This window comes from Cannabis sativa, chromosome 2 (assembly GCF_029168945.1).
Source record: "Cannabis sativa cultivar Pink pepper isolate KNU-18-1 chromosome 2, ASM2916894v1, whole genome shotgun sequence".
NCBI lineage: Eukaryota > Viridiplantae > Streptophyta > Magnoliopsida > Rosales > Cannabaceae > Cannabis > Cannabis sativa.
Genome location: NC_083602.1, coordinates 16,888,071 through 16,906,493, shown reverse-complemented (window position 1 = coordinate 16,906,493; position 18,423 = coordinate 16,888,071). Strand labels below are relative to the sequence as shown.

The window sequence follows — 18,423 nt, the reverse complement described above, 5'->3', positions numbered from 1 at the left end:
TTTGTGCTTGGTTTGGTAAATTTAGTCAAGCTGTTGAAAAATTTGGTATGTTGAAAAGTAAGTCCGACCATTTTGTATTCTATAAAAGACCAACTGCCAGGATTATTTTATTGATTGTGTATGTGGATGATATGGTTATTACCAGACATGATACTAGAGGCATCTCATCCCTTAAATTATTCTTTCATACCAGTTTCACACAAAAGATTTGGGGGTCCACAATTATTTCTTGGGAGTTCAAGTCACTTAGAGTAAACAATGCATTTTTCTATCTCAAAAGAAATGTGTACTAGATTTGTTAATCGAGACAGGAAAATTGGGAGCAAAACCTTGTAATACTCTAATGAATCCTGTTGTGCACCTTACAAGAGATGGGGAACCATTTGAACACCCTGAAAAGTATCACAAGTTGGTTAAAAAGTTGAATTATCTTACTGTGACTCGTCCATATATTACATTCTATGTTAATGTGGTCAGACAGTTTATATCATCTCCAACAATTCATCATTGGGAAACATTAGAGCAAAGTTTGTGTTATTTGAAAGGAGCACCTGAACCAGACATCGTGTACACAAATCATGGGCACACTCATATTAAGCATTTCTCAAACGCAGATTTGGCAGGTTCTAAGGTCGATAGAAGATCCACTTCAGGTTACTGTATTTTTGTTGAATGGAATTCGATTTCTGGGAAGAATAAGAAGTAGAATGTTGTGTCATGATCTAATGCAGAGTTACAATATAGAGCTATTGTAGAGTGTGTGAGGTGATATGTATATATCCGCTATTAGCTGAAGGAGGACTCAAAATTTCAAAACCAGATAATCAAGTTGATTTTCATATTGTATCTAATCTTGTGTTTTATGAGCACACCAAGCACATCGAAATTGATTGTCATTTTATTTGTGAGAATATTCAACAAGGTTTCATCTCGATTGGATATGTAAATACTAGAGAGCAACTAAGAAACATCTTCACAAAAACTCTTAATAGAGTGCGAGTTGATTATTTTTGTAACAATCTAGGTATGATCAACATATATGCTTCAACTTTGAGGGAGAATATTAGATATGTTATTAGTTGTAAAATGAACTAGAAAATAAACTACTAAATTTGGTTTATTCTCTTAATTTCCTAGTATAACTTTCCTGTATAAATATATACTATAATCTTAATTGAATATAAGTCAATTATTCTCATCACCAAGAAAAAAAAATGTGATATTAGTGGACTTCTAGGAGCTATACAAACACCCCTAGACAATCGCGACTAAACAAAATCAGTCAACAAAGAGGATAAGCCACAAGTGCGCAAGACAAACAAATAAGGCAACAAAAGATTCCCTTTCCTAAGCCCACGGTAGGCTTTAAATCTCCCGCTATCAACCTGTAGAATATGACATTGATCCCACACAATTCATGATGAAGTTAATCCATGATTTCACAAAACCCAATCTTTTCATCATGGCTCTAAGAAATACTCATTCCCCAATCTCCTAATTTAGAAGCAATATGCCCGTTCTGCTTCGTTTATGATGCTCAACCCAATGCATAGCCTCAAAACCCAAAATATTATCAATCTTTCTGGAACAAACACACTTTGGTTGTCATTAATAATCAGAGCAAGAACAGGCCTGAAATCCTTCGCATGGTTCATTCAATTTTGGAATCAAGGACACGAGAGCCATTAAATTATGGAATAAGCATATATGAGAATGTAAGTTTGTGTGTGAATTGTAAATACTTTGAGTCTGAAGTTAAATCAAAAAAGTAAAAGTATAAAAAGAGATGAATTGCTAAAAATTATGTAGTTCATAAGTACTTCAACTTTAAGCACCCAAATACTTATATAAATATATTATATATAAAAATTACATTTCTACGACTCTGAAGAGCCAGAGGAACACAAAATGTTGTTATGGTAGTTATGGTAGGGACTGACAGTGGAGCAAATACATGTCAATCAATTGAAGCAATTATTCACATTAACTATTTAGTAAATAGTAAATACTATACAGCTGATGAAAACAAACAATTTTAAATAATTGAACTCTATTATAAACTCCTAAAATAAACTTACTTGCACAATATTTTGCAGCATCAATTAGTGGTCAGAAGAATGCCCGGCTACCATAGAACACCCTTGATCCATCCTTTTTTTTGTCAACTTCTAATTTGTTGTTATGGTTTTGAATAGCTTCACTACGATCTTGACATTCTGTCTTATCAACCTCCATTGGCAGCTTCATATTTGCCAAAGACTCAGTGAATTGTTGCATGCTTCTCATGTACATGTCCACTATTTGTTGCTGCATTGCAGACTGCTCAGCCTCTAGATTGATATTCCCAAGTGGAGCTGAAAACACTTGGCCAAACTGAGAAGAACCCAAATTTCCTTCTCCTTTGTTGTTGTTGTTGTTGTTGTTGTTGTCCTCCTCCTCTTCCTTACATGAGAATTTTGACTCTTTCTCATCTCTAGCTTCGCTTCCTTTTCTCGAAGTTGGAGTATCTGGACAAGTGCTTGGGCCATGGTTTCCTGCTTCTGTAGTAGTAACAGATGCATTACCTGAATTCGATGATTCCCCAACCATGCGATTCCTTTTCTCGATTGAATCACTTGAATTCTTATCATCACTCAAACTTGTTGTAGTAGAACTAAAGAAGCCAGAGTTCTGGATGCTCCCATTAGGTGAGATAGTTTCCTCAGATGAATTTAAAGTCATTTCATAGTCATCACCAAGCTGAGGTGATGCACCAAGATGAAGAAATGAGGCAACTCCACCAGAACCAGGCTTGATACCACAGCCATGCCTTGCCAAATCAAAATACTCAGACACCATTTGTTGGTTCTCCCTCACTACATTGATATCAGGGAACTCAACCCTACAATACTCAATTGGGTCCAAGATCACTTCCGAGATTTTTCTATCAAGCAGAACAACCTCTGAAGTTATAGATGAATTAGCAGAAGATTCAGATAACGGATTAAGGGAAGGACTAATAGGCAAAGATGTGTTAAGTGAAAGAGTCAATTGGACAGTCCCAGCTGGTGAGTGAAAGAGATCAGTGGAAGATAGGCTATAATCTTGGGACAATTTTCCTTTTCTAATCACTTGTGAAATTGGGACTAGAGCAAAACCCAAAAGCTGATCTTCCATAAGGTTCCTAGCCCTGCTAAGCATCCAGATTTCACATTTGAGTACAGCATCAAGCTGAGTGACTTTCATCCTCAAATTCTCATTGAAATCAGGGTTCTTACCACCTCCATTTATGACTCTAGTAGAGATGATCTCATCTGGATTGTAAGTAAGAGAAAATTTTGCATACACATCTTGTTTATCATAGATACAAATGTTGTGAATGTTCCTAGCATTATGAACATAGATTTCAAGAATCCCTGAAAACTCAGAATCACCATTGGCATCACTTACAGTATCTGCGTTGAGATTGTACCGGAACCCACTTCTGTGATTAAAAGAATCCATGGGAAAAAAGAAAGGGAGAAAATCCTCCTGTGGGTATTTCAATTAAACAAAAAACTTAAAAGTTGACCAATCAAATTAATTAATGAAATAAAAACAAAATCATTTCCATTTTTCATAGCAAAACTCAAGATAAAGAAGAAGAAAAAAATCTCACTCTTTTTTTCCTACATGGCGCTAATCAATCACTAAAAATCTATGTTTTTCCAACGTTGTTAAGAAAATTTCCAAAGATGCACCAATAAATTAAAGCAGAATCATTATTTTATGAACAAAACAAATTTAAGAAAAAGAAAGAGTAGAAAAACTTACAATGGAAGAATAAATGAGAAAGATTGCTTCTTGGAAAGTCAAGAGTTGGTATGACACAGTAGGTAGGAATGAAAGAAAGAAAATAATATAAGTGATGATGTTACATCGTTTCTCTTTCTCTGGTTTTGGTTGGGAGAGTGGGTGGAAGATAGTGATGTGTTGTTTGATTGATGGTGTTGGTATTGGTTTTGCTTGACGTTTCAGTCTCCACTTCCCAGCGACTGATTTTCTCCACTCACACACACATTGGAGGTCCCCACATGGACCCTTGGAGGACCCAATCTCGACTCTGTTCTTCTTCATATCATCATCATCATTCATCAACATCATCACTCTCAATAATCTCTCTCGGAAGCTTGGAGGCCCCATATATAAAATATATAAATATTTATATAACACAACACAGAACAGACATAGATTCTCTCTTCCATGTCACAGTTAAACTTCTGTTCTTCTACCCCTTCTCCTAATGAATGACTAAGACACTCGTCCATTCATCTATTTTCCAGATGAGTTGTTCTCATCAGCAAAAAAGATGTGACCATTTTTATTCATTCCCCAAGGCCAATTACCATCAAGAATTTTCAACAGATGTTTGGTAGAGATGAAGGAGAGTTAGAAGGATGAAGAGTACCATGGTTCCATGGATAACATTTGCTGTATGATTTTTTGGTATCGGAGAGGGAGATGGTAGATATAAATTTTAAATATAAAATTACTATATTATCAATTATGAAATATATTTTTCATTTCTTTAAACTTTAAAGGATAATTATAAATTAATTTATAATTTTTTTTGTTCTTATCTTCAATCTTTACTCTTCTAAAGAATTGAAAATAAGAAATTCGGTAAATACTATTTTAGACTTTGTGTTTTGCAAATGTTAACTTTCTATTTTGTTAAATGATTAAAGGGAAACTTACAAAAATACTATTTTTTTACCAAATATTTTCAAAAATACTAGGACACTGCAAACTTTACATTTTTACTGTCTAAGCCCATTTTTATTTCTTTTATACTGTCCAGGCCCAATATATTTACTTTTATACTGTAAACAGTAACAAAACACAAACGGCACCTCTCCTTCCTGGTTGGGGACGGACAAATCAACACCAGAATCATAGAAACACCAGGAAAAAACCATAAAATCTGGCAAAGAGAAAAAATTACTAAATCAACTACAAATTACTGTTTTGTAGTGTTATTTTACTGTTGTTTTAATATGAAAAAAATACCACATAAATGAAATATTGTAAAAAATGACAGGACATGGAATCTATACTAGTTCTCATAAAGAGCAATGGACAATGGGAAAAAGAACATAATTATTTCAAGAGAATGTGACAATCCTATAAAGAAAACATAAGAAAACACTACTAAAACAACACAAAAAAAAATAAAAAACATAAAAAACAAGCATGAGAAAACTCTGGAATGGTAGTATTCCGATCGGGTGTACTTGGATTCCCAATCCTATAAAAAAACATAAGAAAACACTAATAAAACAAAACTAAAACAACACAAAAAAAAATAAAGAACATAAAAAACAAGCATAAAAAATATTAAAACTAAAATAATAAAATGACACACCTCGACAACCTTTTTCCTAATTATGTCTTCAAACAGATCAGTTGATTGAACAATCTTCACTTGGTATTTACCCTTTCCCTAAGAGTTAACAAAATAAAACCAAAACAACAACAAGACACAGAGTCAAACAAACAGAAAACTATAAAATAGGACTAACAAAAAACAGACATGCAAAAAAAAAAAAAAAAGGAAATATAATCAACTTGAAAAAACTCCTAAAACAACACAAGATCAATAAAAAAAAAAACCTTATCAGATTTGGGAGACTTTGGAACTTTGGCTCAAACTCAAAATCAGAGTCGGAGTTCTCCAACACAGATTGAGAGTATTTTTGTTTTGGTGTTCTTTGAAGTACCAGAACCTATATTTGCAAGAACAGATCAGAAAATCAAAATAATAAAAAAAAACTACTCTTTTATTTCCCCCCAAAAGTGTGACTAAAAATTAGAAAAACTAAAAAAATGAGAAGAAGATGAAGAAGAAGAACTGAACAAGAAATAAAATAAAAAATTTATATGTTAATGGAGAGAGTAAGAGAACTTAAGGAGGAAGATAGTGAGAAAAAAGATAATAAGTGTATGAATTATTTATATAAGAAGATGAGTAGTAATATATTGGAAAGTGAGATTTATATAATAATTATTAAATATTAAAAAATAATAAAGAATTAAATTAAAAAAGAAAAGAAAAGAAGATGTCACTTTTGTCACATCTCACGCCCAATCAATCTCTCTAATAAAACAAAAAAAAAAATTAAATTTTGATGTGGGGGGACACTAACTACTCATTATTTTATTTATTTATTATTATTATGATAAAATATTTTGGAAAAAATAATATACACCTCAACAACCATTTAAAAATAATTTTAAAATAAATTTAAACTCCAAAAAAAAGCATACGGTCACAAATTGACACCCCATGTCAAACCAATACTTTTTTGAAATATTTAAAAATAATTTTAAAATAAATTAAAACCCCATAAAAAGAAGAGCACTGTCACAAATAGTGACTCCCACACGTTAATCAAAGCTTTTTTGAAAAAAAAAATCAAAAAATGAAGTGGTAAAATCCCATGAAGACACGTGTAAGTCACAACTCACAAATAATATATAAGCTTTGAATCAATGACAATATAGTGCAGAATAAAAAAAAAAAACAGTATAAATGTAACAATAAGCGTGTCACAGTAGAAAAGTAATAAATTGGAAAAAGTTAGTAATGTATGTAAATTTCTCATGATTAAATAGATCCTATATTTTCTAAAATTGTATAAATAGAACCTTGAACTGATTTTTTGTCATAATAAAACTTAATAATAATCTGATTTAGAGATGTTATGACAAAAATAGTTACATTTTCTGTATATGTTCGTGTTAGAAATTGTCTTAAAGTTTGTTATATTAAAAAATAAAATTGTTGAAAATTGAACTCAATGTCCTATTTTTACCATTTTAGAAAATATAGGATCTATTTTGTCATTTAACAAAATAAAAAGTCTAATTAAAAAATTTTGCAAAACACAAAATTTAAAATGGTATAGGGAGGCTAAATTCATTTATTTATCTATTCTTTCCAAAAAATTTCATGCCAAATAAGTGAAATTGACTCTCCTTTTCACTCCTCGCCCTACTATTCTTTCTTTCCCTCCACATTTTCATTATATCAAACATAGTGTAGGAATGGCAATTTTTTTTGGATAACAGTGGTGATGCGTCTAATCTCACAAATGAAGAGGTAAATGTTTTTGAATCTGTTACAATTTTAGTGTAAATATTTTTTGTTATTTTCAATTTTATTTAGAAAAAGATGTCAAATATGTTTGAAAATAATATTTATTAATTCTGGTTGCACTTTGTGAACCATGAAAGGTACCATTAGACACGGAACCTCAATATCTTAAAGTTATGGAGACAGAATTGAATGGATAGTTACCTGAAGAGGTATATGGCTGATTTTTTTGGGTGATTTTGTCTGTATATAAGGGTTATTTTTTTTTTTTTGTGGTTTTGTCTGTATTTTTTAATATTTTTGGTGGTTGGATTCCAGGAACCTCAGTCCCTTGAGGTTGAGATTGAGGAGGATGAGAAAGGTTCAATCACAACCCCAAACACAACCTATGGCAGATGCACCAGGTACCCCCTGTGGCAGATGCAATTCATCACACATGGCCTTAAACACAACCATAACTTGAAATAGATTTTTACATGGAACCCCTACCCCATACACAAACTAAACCAGAACATGAAATAGATTTTGACATGGAACCCCTACTCCATACACAATCTGAACAAGAACCTGAAACACAACCTGACATGGAACCCCAACCCCACACACAAACTAAAATAGATTTGTAACCTCAATCCTAACTCCAACCCCAAACAAATTTAGAATCCCAAGCCAGAGGTGATGGTGACTTTGAATTTGTGGAAGAAGAGTTTAATCCAACAGTATAAGTATAGGGGAAAGGAACCATGTTGGACCATCAGATCCAAGTAAATGGTGAAACCAAGCAAATGACATTCATATTGATCCTCAGGATGATGACAATGATGGGATAGAGTCAGGTGATGACCTATGCAGTTTTCACAGTGATGATGAAGATGGTACTCATACCTCAAATTTGGAGTTCAATCCCTAAACAAAGAATAATGATTTCAAGTTTGAGTTGAACACGGAGTTTGGAAGCATCAAAATCTTGAGGATTACACTGAAGGAGAATTTCATAGACACAGGCAAGGAGTACATTATGATTCACAATGATAACTAGAAGTTCAAAGTTAATTGTAGGGCAGTGGGTTGAAATTTAAGATCACTTCAATAAGTGACAAATTTAGAGAATAGGCACTTTTGATTTTCTATATATAAATTCAAAAACTGTATTAATTTTATGTGTTTTTACTTGTACTGAATGTTCATTAATTTTTATTGTCAGGCATATTGATATGAATTGGTTAGTTAAATACTTCATGGATAAGTTTAGGCTACACCCTAACATAAATTATAAAGCTTTTGTTGAAATGACAAAAGGTACCAAGTATTATAAAGTTACTTCATGGCAATTCTATAGAGCTAGAGAAAATGCAAGGGGAGACCTTGAAGGGTTTATGGCAGAATAGTATGTCATATTAGAGGATTGCTACAAACAAATTTTGAAGACAAATCAAGTAAGTACAACCAAGATTTAAACAAAGTTAATTAATGGGAAAATGATTTTTGAAAGATGTTACATTTTTCTGCAAGCATGCAAAGAAGGCTTTTACAAAGTATGCATGTCACTAACAGGCTAGATGGTTGCTTCCTAAAAGGATACTATAAAAGTGTGTTATTTGCAATAATTGTTGTAGATGAAGGGAGTTTCATATTTCCCATTACTTATGCAGTTGTAGAGAAGGAAACATCAAGGGATACAAGCACACTCTCCATGATGAGTGATAGGAAAAAAAGATCTTCAAAATGTTGTTGAGTCTATTTTCAACAGCACTGGTACTAGATTCTGTGCTAGGCACATGTATCGTAACTTTAAGAAAGACTTCTCTGGCCTATTACTGAAACAACTAGTTTGGGCAGCTACTAGAGCCACAATACTTGCCCATTTTAACTAGAGAATGCAAGAAATTAAGGCTATCAATGAAGGGACTTACAATTGGTCGGCAGCCAAATAAAAACCAGAGTGGACAAAGACATACTTCAAGGAGGGTGTCAATTGTGACATCTTGTTGAACATGTGCAAAAGTTTCAACATGACCATTATGGATGGTAGGAAAAAGCTCATTGTGACACTGTTAGAGACCATCAGATATTAGTTAATGTCTATATTTAATAGGAGAAAGGAAAGAATACAAAAGTAGAAGCAAGCAGTGCACAACAACATAGTAAATATTGTAAATAAAAATGGTGATGTTGCTAGGAAGTAATCTACCATAAAAGTAAATGTTGTCTTATTTGAAGTGAAATGTCAAAAGTTTGTGCTTTTATGGTTGATCTGAACAAAAATAAGTGCGCTCACGTAGATTCTTTGTGGTCATGCATCAACTGCCATATGATTTTGTGGCCATGCAAAATGGGAATACATTCATAGTCACTACAAAAAATAAACTTATGCAAATGTATATGCAGGGAAAATTTTCCCATGTCTACCTTTATAAGAGGCCAAACAAAGGCCTTATCTAATTTTCCATCCTTGTGAGAATAATCTTCCTCGCAGACAAAAGAATAAAAGGAGAAGGGGGCTGATGAAAAAGATCCACTTGTAGCTACTAGAGTTAAAAAAAAAAAAAAAAAAAAAAAAAAAAAAAGGCCGGGAGAGTAGGAGCAATCATACATTGTTCCAAATGAAAATTAAAAAAAAAAAAAAAAAAAAAAAAAAAAAAAAAAAAAAAAAAAAAACTAGCCACACAACCCCAAAATGCAAAAAACCTGTACCAGAGAAACCAAAAAAGGTCTGATATTAAACACTTATTTGTTCATTTCTTTAAGTTTTGTATTTGTATTATATTTGACATTGATTATATGTGTGTGCGGGTTCAAAAGAATAAAGGAGGTAGGCCACCAAATAGAAATCCAATTGTACAAACACATAAGAGGAGGAAGAGAAGGGAGAAGCAGCTGGCTAAAGAGGTGAGACAGAGGAGAAAATGTTTGAGTTCACAATCTCGGCATTAATTGTCATCAACAAGTGGAACATTATTGATTTAGCATTAGTCTTTTGGAAGAGAAATTAGTTTTATTTTACTTTTGGATATATATTGTATAGGTGTCTTTTTGGTGATCTTTGAACAATGCACCAACAAACATATAGGGTCTTAACTTATATTTTGCTAATGCTTTAATATTGTATAGGTTCCTTTTGGTGATCTTAAAACAATGCACCAACAAATATATAAGGTCTTAACTTATATTTTGCTAATGCTTCAATATTGTATAGGTGTATTTTGGTGATCTTAAAACAATGCACCAACTAACCTATAGGGTCCATTTTGCTAATGCTTTAATGATGTATAGGTGCCTTTTGGTGATCTTTGATCAATGCACCAATAATTATATTAATGAATAGATATTATATGTTGTCAATGTTTCAATGTTGAGATATTGATCATTTTATTTAAATTTGTTAAATTTTTCATTACATTGTCATATTATAGGAACCCAAACAAAAAAAAGAGGAATCATTGTCATGACATGTCATGAACTTCTCTTTGAAACACATGAAACAATATATTTTTATTACATTGTCATATTATGGGACTCAAAAAAAAAAACCCTATAACAACGACACATAGCGAATCTTCTTCTTGGATTCGTATTTGTCCAGGAAGTTTTGGTCATTGAAAGGCATTGACAAGAGCAGTTGGTGTTAGAAAAATTAATGATAAACCCAAGATCTATTTGTATATAACATAGAACACAATAATAAGATATAATAATTAGGTATGTGTACCTGATTGATCCATAGCAATTATCTCTGTTTGATCCACAACAGTTACTCCACTTTGATAGTGCAATACTATCAACTAAGTCTTCCTCCCTAGATCTCTAAATCAGAAGCAGTTTATTTATCTGATTATCAAAAGGTATACAATTGTGATGAGACAATATGTATTTATAGAGTTAAGGAGGGGACTTAGCTACAAAACCCTAGTTGGGCTGGGCCTGCTCATCAAAGGCTTCAGTCAACTAGAAAAGCCCACACTTCTGCTTCACCTAGACTTTACACACAGATGCTAAGCCCATTAACAAGTGATCACCAACAATATGGGCTAACACAGCAAAGAACTATCCAATCAACCCAAGTTTTAATAAAACCAATAAAATTTAATGTAAGCCCAAATAAAAGTCTAACATTCTCCCACTTGGGCTACATTGATTTTAATACATATATATTATATATCAAAATAATTTTGTTTGAAAACGACTCATGGGTTGAACAACAGAAAAACATTTGTGGCCACTTTAAAAATGATAGTTCTCTGATAGCATCTCAACATACCGGTCCAATTTAACCTTTGATAATGAACTATGACAATCATATTGTTTTTAACTCAACAAAAGACATTCATAATCACAAATACCAAAGTATTAAATCGACATGGTCAATAAGTCTAGTAGTGTGGTAAGGAATTATGTTCAACATGTGATCAATTTAAAATAACATAATATCCTTATCAGTCCTCAATTTCACTGATACCGTGATGCTTAATAAATAAGCCAGTGAAATTAAACATACACTACTTAATAAATAAGTAAGTGTCACTAAACTTGCTTGAAACATTAAGCCAACAAAATATCATTGTCATTTAGTAAATATACTTAAAATACAATAATCACAACAAGATATGAACTACATGCTTTCAATTCAATTACTCTCGAGAATATAACAAAGCCTAACTGAAAGCATAAACATCCAATAATCAAAAAAGTATATTGGCCCACAAAGTAGTTCATAACATCAACAAGTAAATTACATATAAATATAATCTCAAAAGATAAAACAAGAAACTCCCACTAACCCAAAGGAACAAAAGATTATAAAATGCCCATATCAACAACATGTTATCAAACAATATGGCACTTAATCCTTCGGTTAGAGGATCTGCTAACATCGACTTAGTCTTGCAATTTTCAATGACAATGTCCTCTTTCTTGACCAAGTCTCTGACAGTGAGATACTTTATTTCCATATGTTTAGAAGCACTACTAATCTCATTATTCTTTGAAAAGAAAACAACAATATTATTATCACAATAGATTAGTATAGGAGAGGAAATAGGATCAACTAGTCGTATCTCTAAAATCAAATTCTTTAACCATAAAGCTTGCAAAGATGCCTCATAACATACGACAAACTCAGCATACATAGTAGATGATATGATTAAAGTCTATTTAACACTTTTTTTAAAGAAATAGCAGCACCAACAAAAGTGAAAATATAGCCAGAAGTTGACTTTAAATCATCTACATAACCACCAAAATCTGAATCTGAATAACCAACAACTTGAAAATTGTCTACATGCTTATACACAAGCATAAAACTCTTTGTTCTTTGCAAATATCTCAAAAACTTTCTTGGCTGCAACCCAATGATCATGGCCAGGATCAAATAAATATCTCTTAAGAACATCGACCATGAAAACAATGTCAGGTCTAGTGTAAACCTAAGCATACATGAAACTCCCTACTACACTTGCATATGGGATATTTTTCATTGCTTCTCTTTTTAAGTTGTTCTTGGGACAATGTTGCTTAGTAAATTTGTCCCTTTCAGAATAGGAACGAAACCAGCTTTACACAAATCCATGTTGAACCTTTTGAGCACACGAGTAACGTAAGCTTCTTGAGGTAAGCCAAGAACTTTTCGATTCCTGTCACGATGGATCTCAATCCCCAAAACATAGAATGCCTCTCCAAGATCTTTCATATCAAAATTGGAAGATAGAAAATTTTTGGTCTCATTTAGTAATGACAAATCACTGATGGCAAGTAAAATATTGTCTACATAAAGAACAAGAAAAATATGATGACTCCCACTGATCTTCATATAAATACACTAGTCAAACTTGTTCTAGATGAAACCCAACAGTGTCACAACCTTATCAAACTTCAAGTACCACTGGTGAGATGCTTGCTTGAGACAATAAATAGATCATTTCAATTTGCAAACTAAATTGTCATTTCTATTTTCCTCGAAGCCTTTAGGTTGAGACATATAAACTTGCTCACTTAATTCTCCATTCAGAACAATAGTTTTAACAATCATTTGATGCAACTCTGAATCAGAGTGCACAACTAAATCCATAATAATTCTGAATGAATCTTTAGTGGAAACAGGTGAGAAAATTTTGAGTGTAATCAATACCTTCTCTTTGAGTAAAGCCTTTAGCCACTAAACACGCTTTAAACCTTTCAATTTGTCCCTTTTTATCCCTTTTAGCCTTTAAAATCCACTTACAACCTATTGGTTTAAAACCATCAAGTAATAGAACAAACTCCCATACTTATTTTTGTCCATGAACTTAAACTCATCAGCTATAGCTTTTATCTATTTTGAAGAATGTTGACTATTAAGTGCTTCACTAAAAGTGACAAGATCCACAAAATGATCAGTATCATATTCTCCTTCTCCAAGGTAAATAAAATTATCATCACACGTTATTGACATCTTTTGTCTTTAAGATCTCCATATAGGAAGTACTTCTGGAATAACCTCTATTTGTTGACCATCATTTTGAATGGCATATTCCACAATTAGATTTCTCTGACCCTCATCAACAACAAAACCTTCTTCAATAATAGGTTCCTCATCAATAATAGGACCCTCGTCATCTTAGATATTAGGAGCAATATATTCATCAGTAATGGGAGTGTTATCAACTAGAGTAAGAATAAGACTGCTATTATTATCATCTCTTGAAAAAGACATAGGAATAAAAATTCCTTTAGATGACTCCCCCGTTTCAAGAGATATTGAAGGAATATTGTCAGCAACATCAAATTCCAGAAATTTAGCAGTCTGAGATTCAACAATTCGCGTACCACGAGTAGGACAGTAAAAGCGATAGCCTTTTGAGCGCATTGGATAACCAATGATAACAACGATTTGTTCTCGGATCTAACTTTTTCAAATTAGGATCATAAATATTTACATCAGTTGGACAACCCCATACGCGAAGATGATTCAGACTAGGCTTCCGCCCAGTCCCCAACTCAAAAGGGGTCTTGGGAACAGATTTACTGGGAACATGATTTAAAATATAAGTTGCAGTCATAAGTGCTTCACCCCATAAAAACTCTGGAAGATTTGTTCTACTCATCAAGCTTCTAACATATCCATGGGAGTGCGATCTCTCCTTTCAGCAACGCCATTGTGCTCAGGTGAACCAGGCATAGTGTATTGAACAAATATACCATTTTCTTGTAAGTACTCTGCAAAAGGCCCCATGTGTTGTCCAGATTCTGTATAACGACCATAATATTCTCCTCCACGATCAAAATGAACAACTTTGATGACTCTTCCTAATTGTTTCTCAACCTCATTTCGAAAAATTTTGAATTTATCAAGGGCGTCAGATTTTTCTTTAATTAAATAGGTGAATCCATAACGAGAAAAATCATTGATAAAAGTGATAAATATATGTTTCTGCACAACGTGGTGGAATAAGGTCCACTAATGTCAGTGTGGATAATCTCTTATAAAGAGTGACTATAGATAGCAGTCTGCTTTCTTATTTTAGTCAATTTTTCACAAGTACAATCAGCACAAGTATTCCAACCAGAAACATCAACAGGAGGAAGAATTTTAGCTAGAAGGAATCGATCAATTCTTTCTTTAGAAATATGACCCGATCTATCATGCCATAATAATAAGGATGTTATCTTAATATAAGATTTCTTATCCACAATATTCACAACATTGAAAAAAAGGAAGCTAAGGAAGTCAATGATAATTTGAAAAGAATATCAGAGTAAAAACAGTTTCCAATTATTCATAGTCAAACATAATGTCAACACTATAATTGGCAAAAGGAAAAGAAAATTATTGTTTAACTAAAAGCGGAAGCGAAACTGAATTACTTTAAAAATAGGAATCAAGAAAGTACTTTTCAAAACAATCTGAACACTAAACTGTAATTCAAGAATAAGTGTGCCAACATAGATAACATCATCTCCAACGTAAGTGCCCACTGTAAGCATTGACTCCCTCTCACTTGGCTTTCTGAGATCCATTAGCCCCTGGTTGTGGTTGTTTGTTTTCATATTATCTTTATCCTTTGTTGGGCTTGAGTTGAGAAACATAGTGAGAAGATGCATTTTTTTCTTTTTACAGCTTGCTTTCCTTAGCTATATACTGAGACATAAGGTTACTAACACTCCATATTTTACTATAAGTGTTTAGGTTGTCTTGGTAAAGCTAAAAGAAGTAAGAAGTTCATGAAGAACTTGAAGAATGGTGTAAAAGTCAGGAATAGGAATATTATGATCTTTCAACTTGGACTGAACATTAAAAATTTCAGAATAAAATCTCGCACTCCTTTTAATTCATCATACTTAATGGTTGTCATTTCATCCATAAGATGTCCAGCTTCAGCGTTTTCACTAGTGTGAAATAGTTTTTCTACTACTTTGAAAAACTCATTAGTATTTGAGGTGTTTGGCAAACCATAAAATGAATGTTATGGAATTGAACTTTCATAGCAATGAGACTAAGATGATTTGAATTTTTCCAATGTGCATGAAGAATTTTTGGGCAACAATTCTGATATTAGAGTAAGATCAGCAGATTTTTCTTCTCGAAAGCATAAGTCCAAATCTATTATGCCTAAAGTAATTTTCACATCTCGTTTCCATGTCTTAAAGTTGGAAGCATTCAGAATTTAGATAAAAACGCTATTGTTGTTCTGAGAAAGGAGACCAAAAAATCTAAAACTTAAAACTTGAATAAGCAATATGAGCAATGCATTAAAAAATATTGTAGAGTCAACTGGTCATTATAAACTCCCCTTTGGGGTGAGAATATAACACACACATGATCTACCTTCATGAAGTTAACAACAAAGAAAAAATACATATCATTTAAGAATTTTATTACCTTTGGGCAAATAAATTTTTTAAAAATATGTATTAATTCAAGCAAAAAACTAATAATAAATTTATATATTTAAATTATTACCTTTGGGCAAATAATTAAAATATATACATTTAATATTAACTCACTTCATGGAATGTGAACTAATATATGTAAATACTACCTTTGGACAAGTAATTACATATAGTCAACCAAAAGATATAATATTTTCTTCAACATGTGAAATTTGGTGATAAAATAGTCATTGAAAATTAATAATTTTCAACCAAATTTCTAAAAGAGATATATAATTACTTTTATTATATTGATAATCAAAAAATAAAGTGTCCACCATAACACATTATTTTTGTATCAAACAATCAAGTTTTATAACTTTAGAACAACAAATAATTAAAAGATGTGAATATAAGAAAATTGGTGGAGACTACATAGTCAAGATAAATTAAACAAGAGAGTGACTATGTCATATGGAACGAGAAGAAACCCAAAAAATTTCTATGATTGATAGATTTCGAAAAATCATCAAAAAATATTTTTAATAATTTCTTAACTACATAATTATCATTAAAATAATAATAATTATTAAACGGAGTCAAAAAATTAATTAAAAATCATAGAAAAATCAGAAATTAAATTTTAAGGACGCTGGAAAAAAGAACGTTGAAAAACGACATCCCAGGTGGCTCCACGCGCCCCCACGCGCCGCCTGCGCGAGTGGGCTTCGCGGCTGGGAGTCATCTTCTTCCTCCAGCAGGCTGAAACGGGTCGAGCCCGACCCGGTTGCAGGCGGTCGGGTCTGGTCGTGAAATTCCGGCGAAAACCGACGGAAAACTTTGGGATTTTGAGGGGTTTTGATCGGTATTGGATTTCTAGTCCATCTAGACTACTAATTTCGAGTTTTTAAGGCTCAATGTCTAGATCTCATGGCAAAAACAATCCAAAAAATTAAGAACAAACAACAATCTGATTTTACAATGTGTGTTATCCAATTCGAAAAATTAAACGGGTAGAAACATTGTAAATTAGTTGATAATGAGATTTGCACCACCAATTTTAGTGTATAAACTATAGAATCAAAAATCCCAAATTGAATTTCATAAAGAAAAAATACATAAACCCTAAAAATTTAATCTTAAAATTCTCCTAATTTACTCAATGATTTTATGCAAGTAATATATCAAAAGAAAGAGAATTTAATGTGGAATAAAACCCCTAAACTTTTAAGATCGAAAAATAAAAAATTCAACATAAAATAATAACGAAATTAATATGTAATTGAAAAAAAAAAGTAACATATACATATTAATTATTATAAAAATTATAGGTTCTAAATCATATACAATAGGCGCTCTGATACCACATGTTAGAAAAATTAATGATAAACCCAAGATCTATTTGTATATAACATAGAACACAATAATAAGATATAATAATTAGGTATGTGTACCTGATTGATCCATAGCCATTATCTCTGTTTGATCCACAGCAGTTACTCCACTTTGATAGTGCAATACTATCAACTAAGTCTTCCTCCCTAGATCTCTAAATCAGAAGCAGTTTATTTATCTGATTATCAAAAGGTATACAATTGTGATGAGACAATATGTATTTATAGAGTTAGGGAGGGGACTTAGCTACAAAACCCTAGTTGGGCTGGGCCTGCTCATCAAAGGCTTCAGTCAACTAGAAAAGCCCACACTTCTGCTTCACCTAGACTTTACACACAGATGCTAAGCCCATTAACAAGTGATCACCAACAATATGGGCTAACACAGCAAAGAACTATCTAATCAATCCAAGTTTTAATAAAACCAATAAAATTTAATGTAAGCCCAAATAAAAGTCTAACAATTGGGATATGGAATCCTCCTCATTTTCTTCTTCAAGTGTGCAACAATGACGAATAGGACGGATGGGGGAAAGATGACTTGAGAAGTTGGGTGAATTTTTATTTTTGGGATTTTGATTTTGTTTTGATTTAATTTTAAGTTTTCTTTTAATTAAATTTTGAGTTTTATTTATTTTTATTTGAGTAAATTGAAAGTTTAATTTTTTTAGGTTTTAAATCCACTATGGCATACTTACGTTGACTTGGATGGTGCCACGTAGGCCAATTTGGTAACAGATTGAAAATTACATCGATTTTAAGTCAAAAAAATAAATTTTACCAACGAAACAAGTTTAGAATTGGGAACGTGAGAACTATAATGGAATGGTAATATTCCATAAAATTTGTGTATCTTATCGATCTTAAACTTTTGGAATTTATGGACTTGTTTTTGTTGTTTACGTTGTTCCAAATCATCAAGAACAATTTTACACTTCATATCTTCGTACGTAATACAGCTCTTCATACATATCTTACTTCGTAGTTCGTACGTATGTACAAGTTTATCAAAATATCAGTTTGATTACATATATATCATGAATAATATTATTAACTAAAATACGAGAATTC

The 18,423-nt window shown here is 32.2% G+C and overlaps 2 protein-coding genes across 3 annotated transcripts; one reads left to right on the top strand and one right to left on the bottom strand.

Annotated features, from left to right (window-relative positions):
* Nucleotides 1-343: 343 nt before the first annotated feature.
* On the top strand, nt 344-706 carry LOC133034160 (secreted RxLR effector protein 161-like). The gene has a single exon (XM_061109194.1). It carries the CDS (start codon nt 344-346, stop codon nt 704-706), a length of 363 nt encoding a protein of 120 aa, XP_060965177.1.
* A 1,106-nt stretch (nt 707-1,812) lies between these two features.
* Nucleotides 1,813-4,530, bottom strand: LOC115720469 (uncharacterized). 2 transcript variants are annotated; one of them, XM_030649616.2, is made up of 2 exons: nt 3,793-4,530; nt 1,813-3,510 (listed from the first exon to the last, which is right to left on the bottom strand). In XM_030649616.2, the coding sequence occupies exons 1-2, from the start codon at nt 4,159-4,161 to the stop codon at nt 2,110-2,112; spliced, it is 1,770 nt and encodes a 589-aa protein (XP_030505476.2). In that variant the 5' UTR covers nt 4,162-4,530; the 3' UTR covers nt 1,813-2,109. The 2 variants fall into 2 exon arrangements, with proteins under 2 accessions (XP_030505476.2, XP_030505477.2); XM_030649617.2 differs by lacking the exon at nt 3,793-4,530 and adding an exon at nt 3,638-3,776.
* Between the last annotated feature and the right edge of the window lie 13,893 nt (nt 4,531-18,423).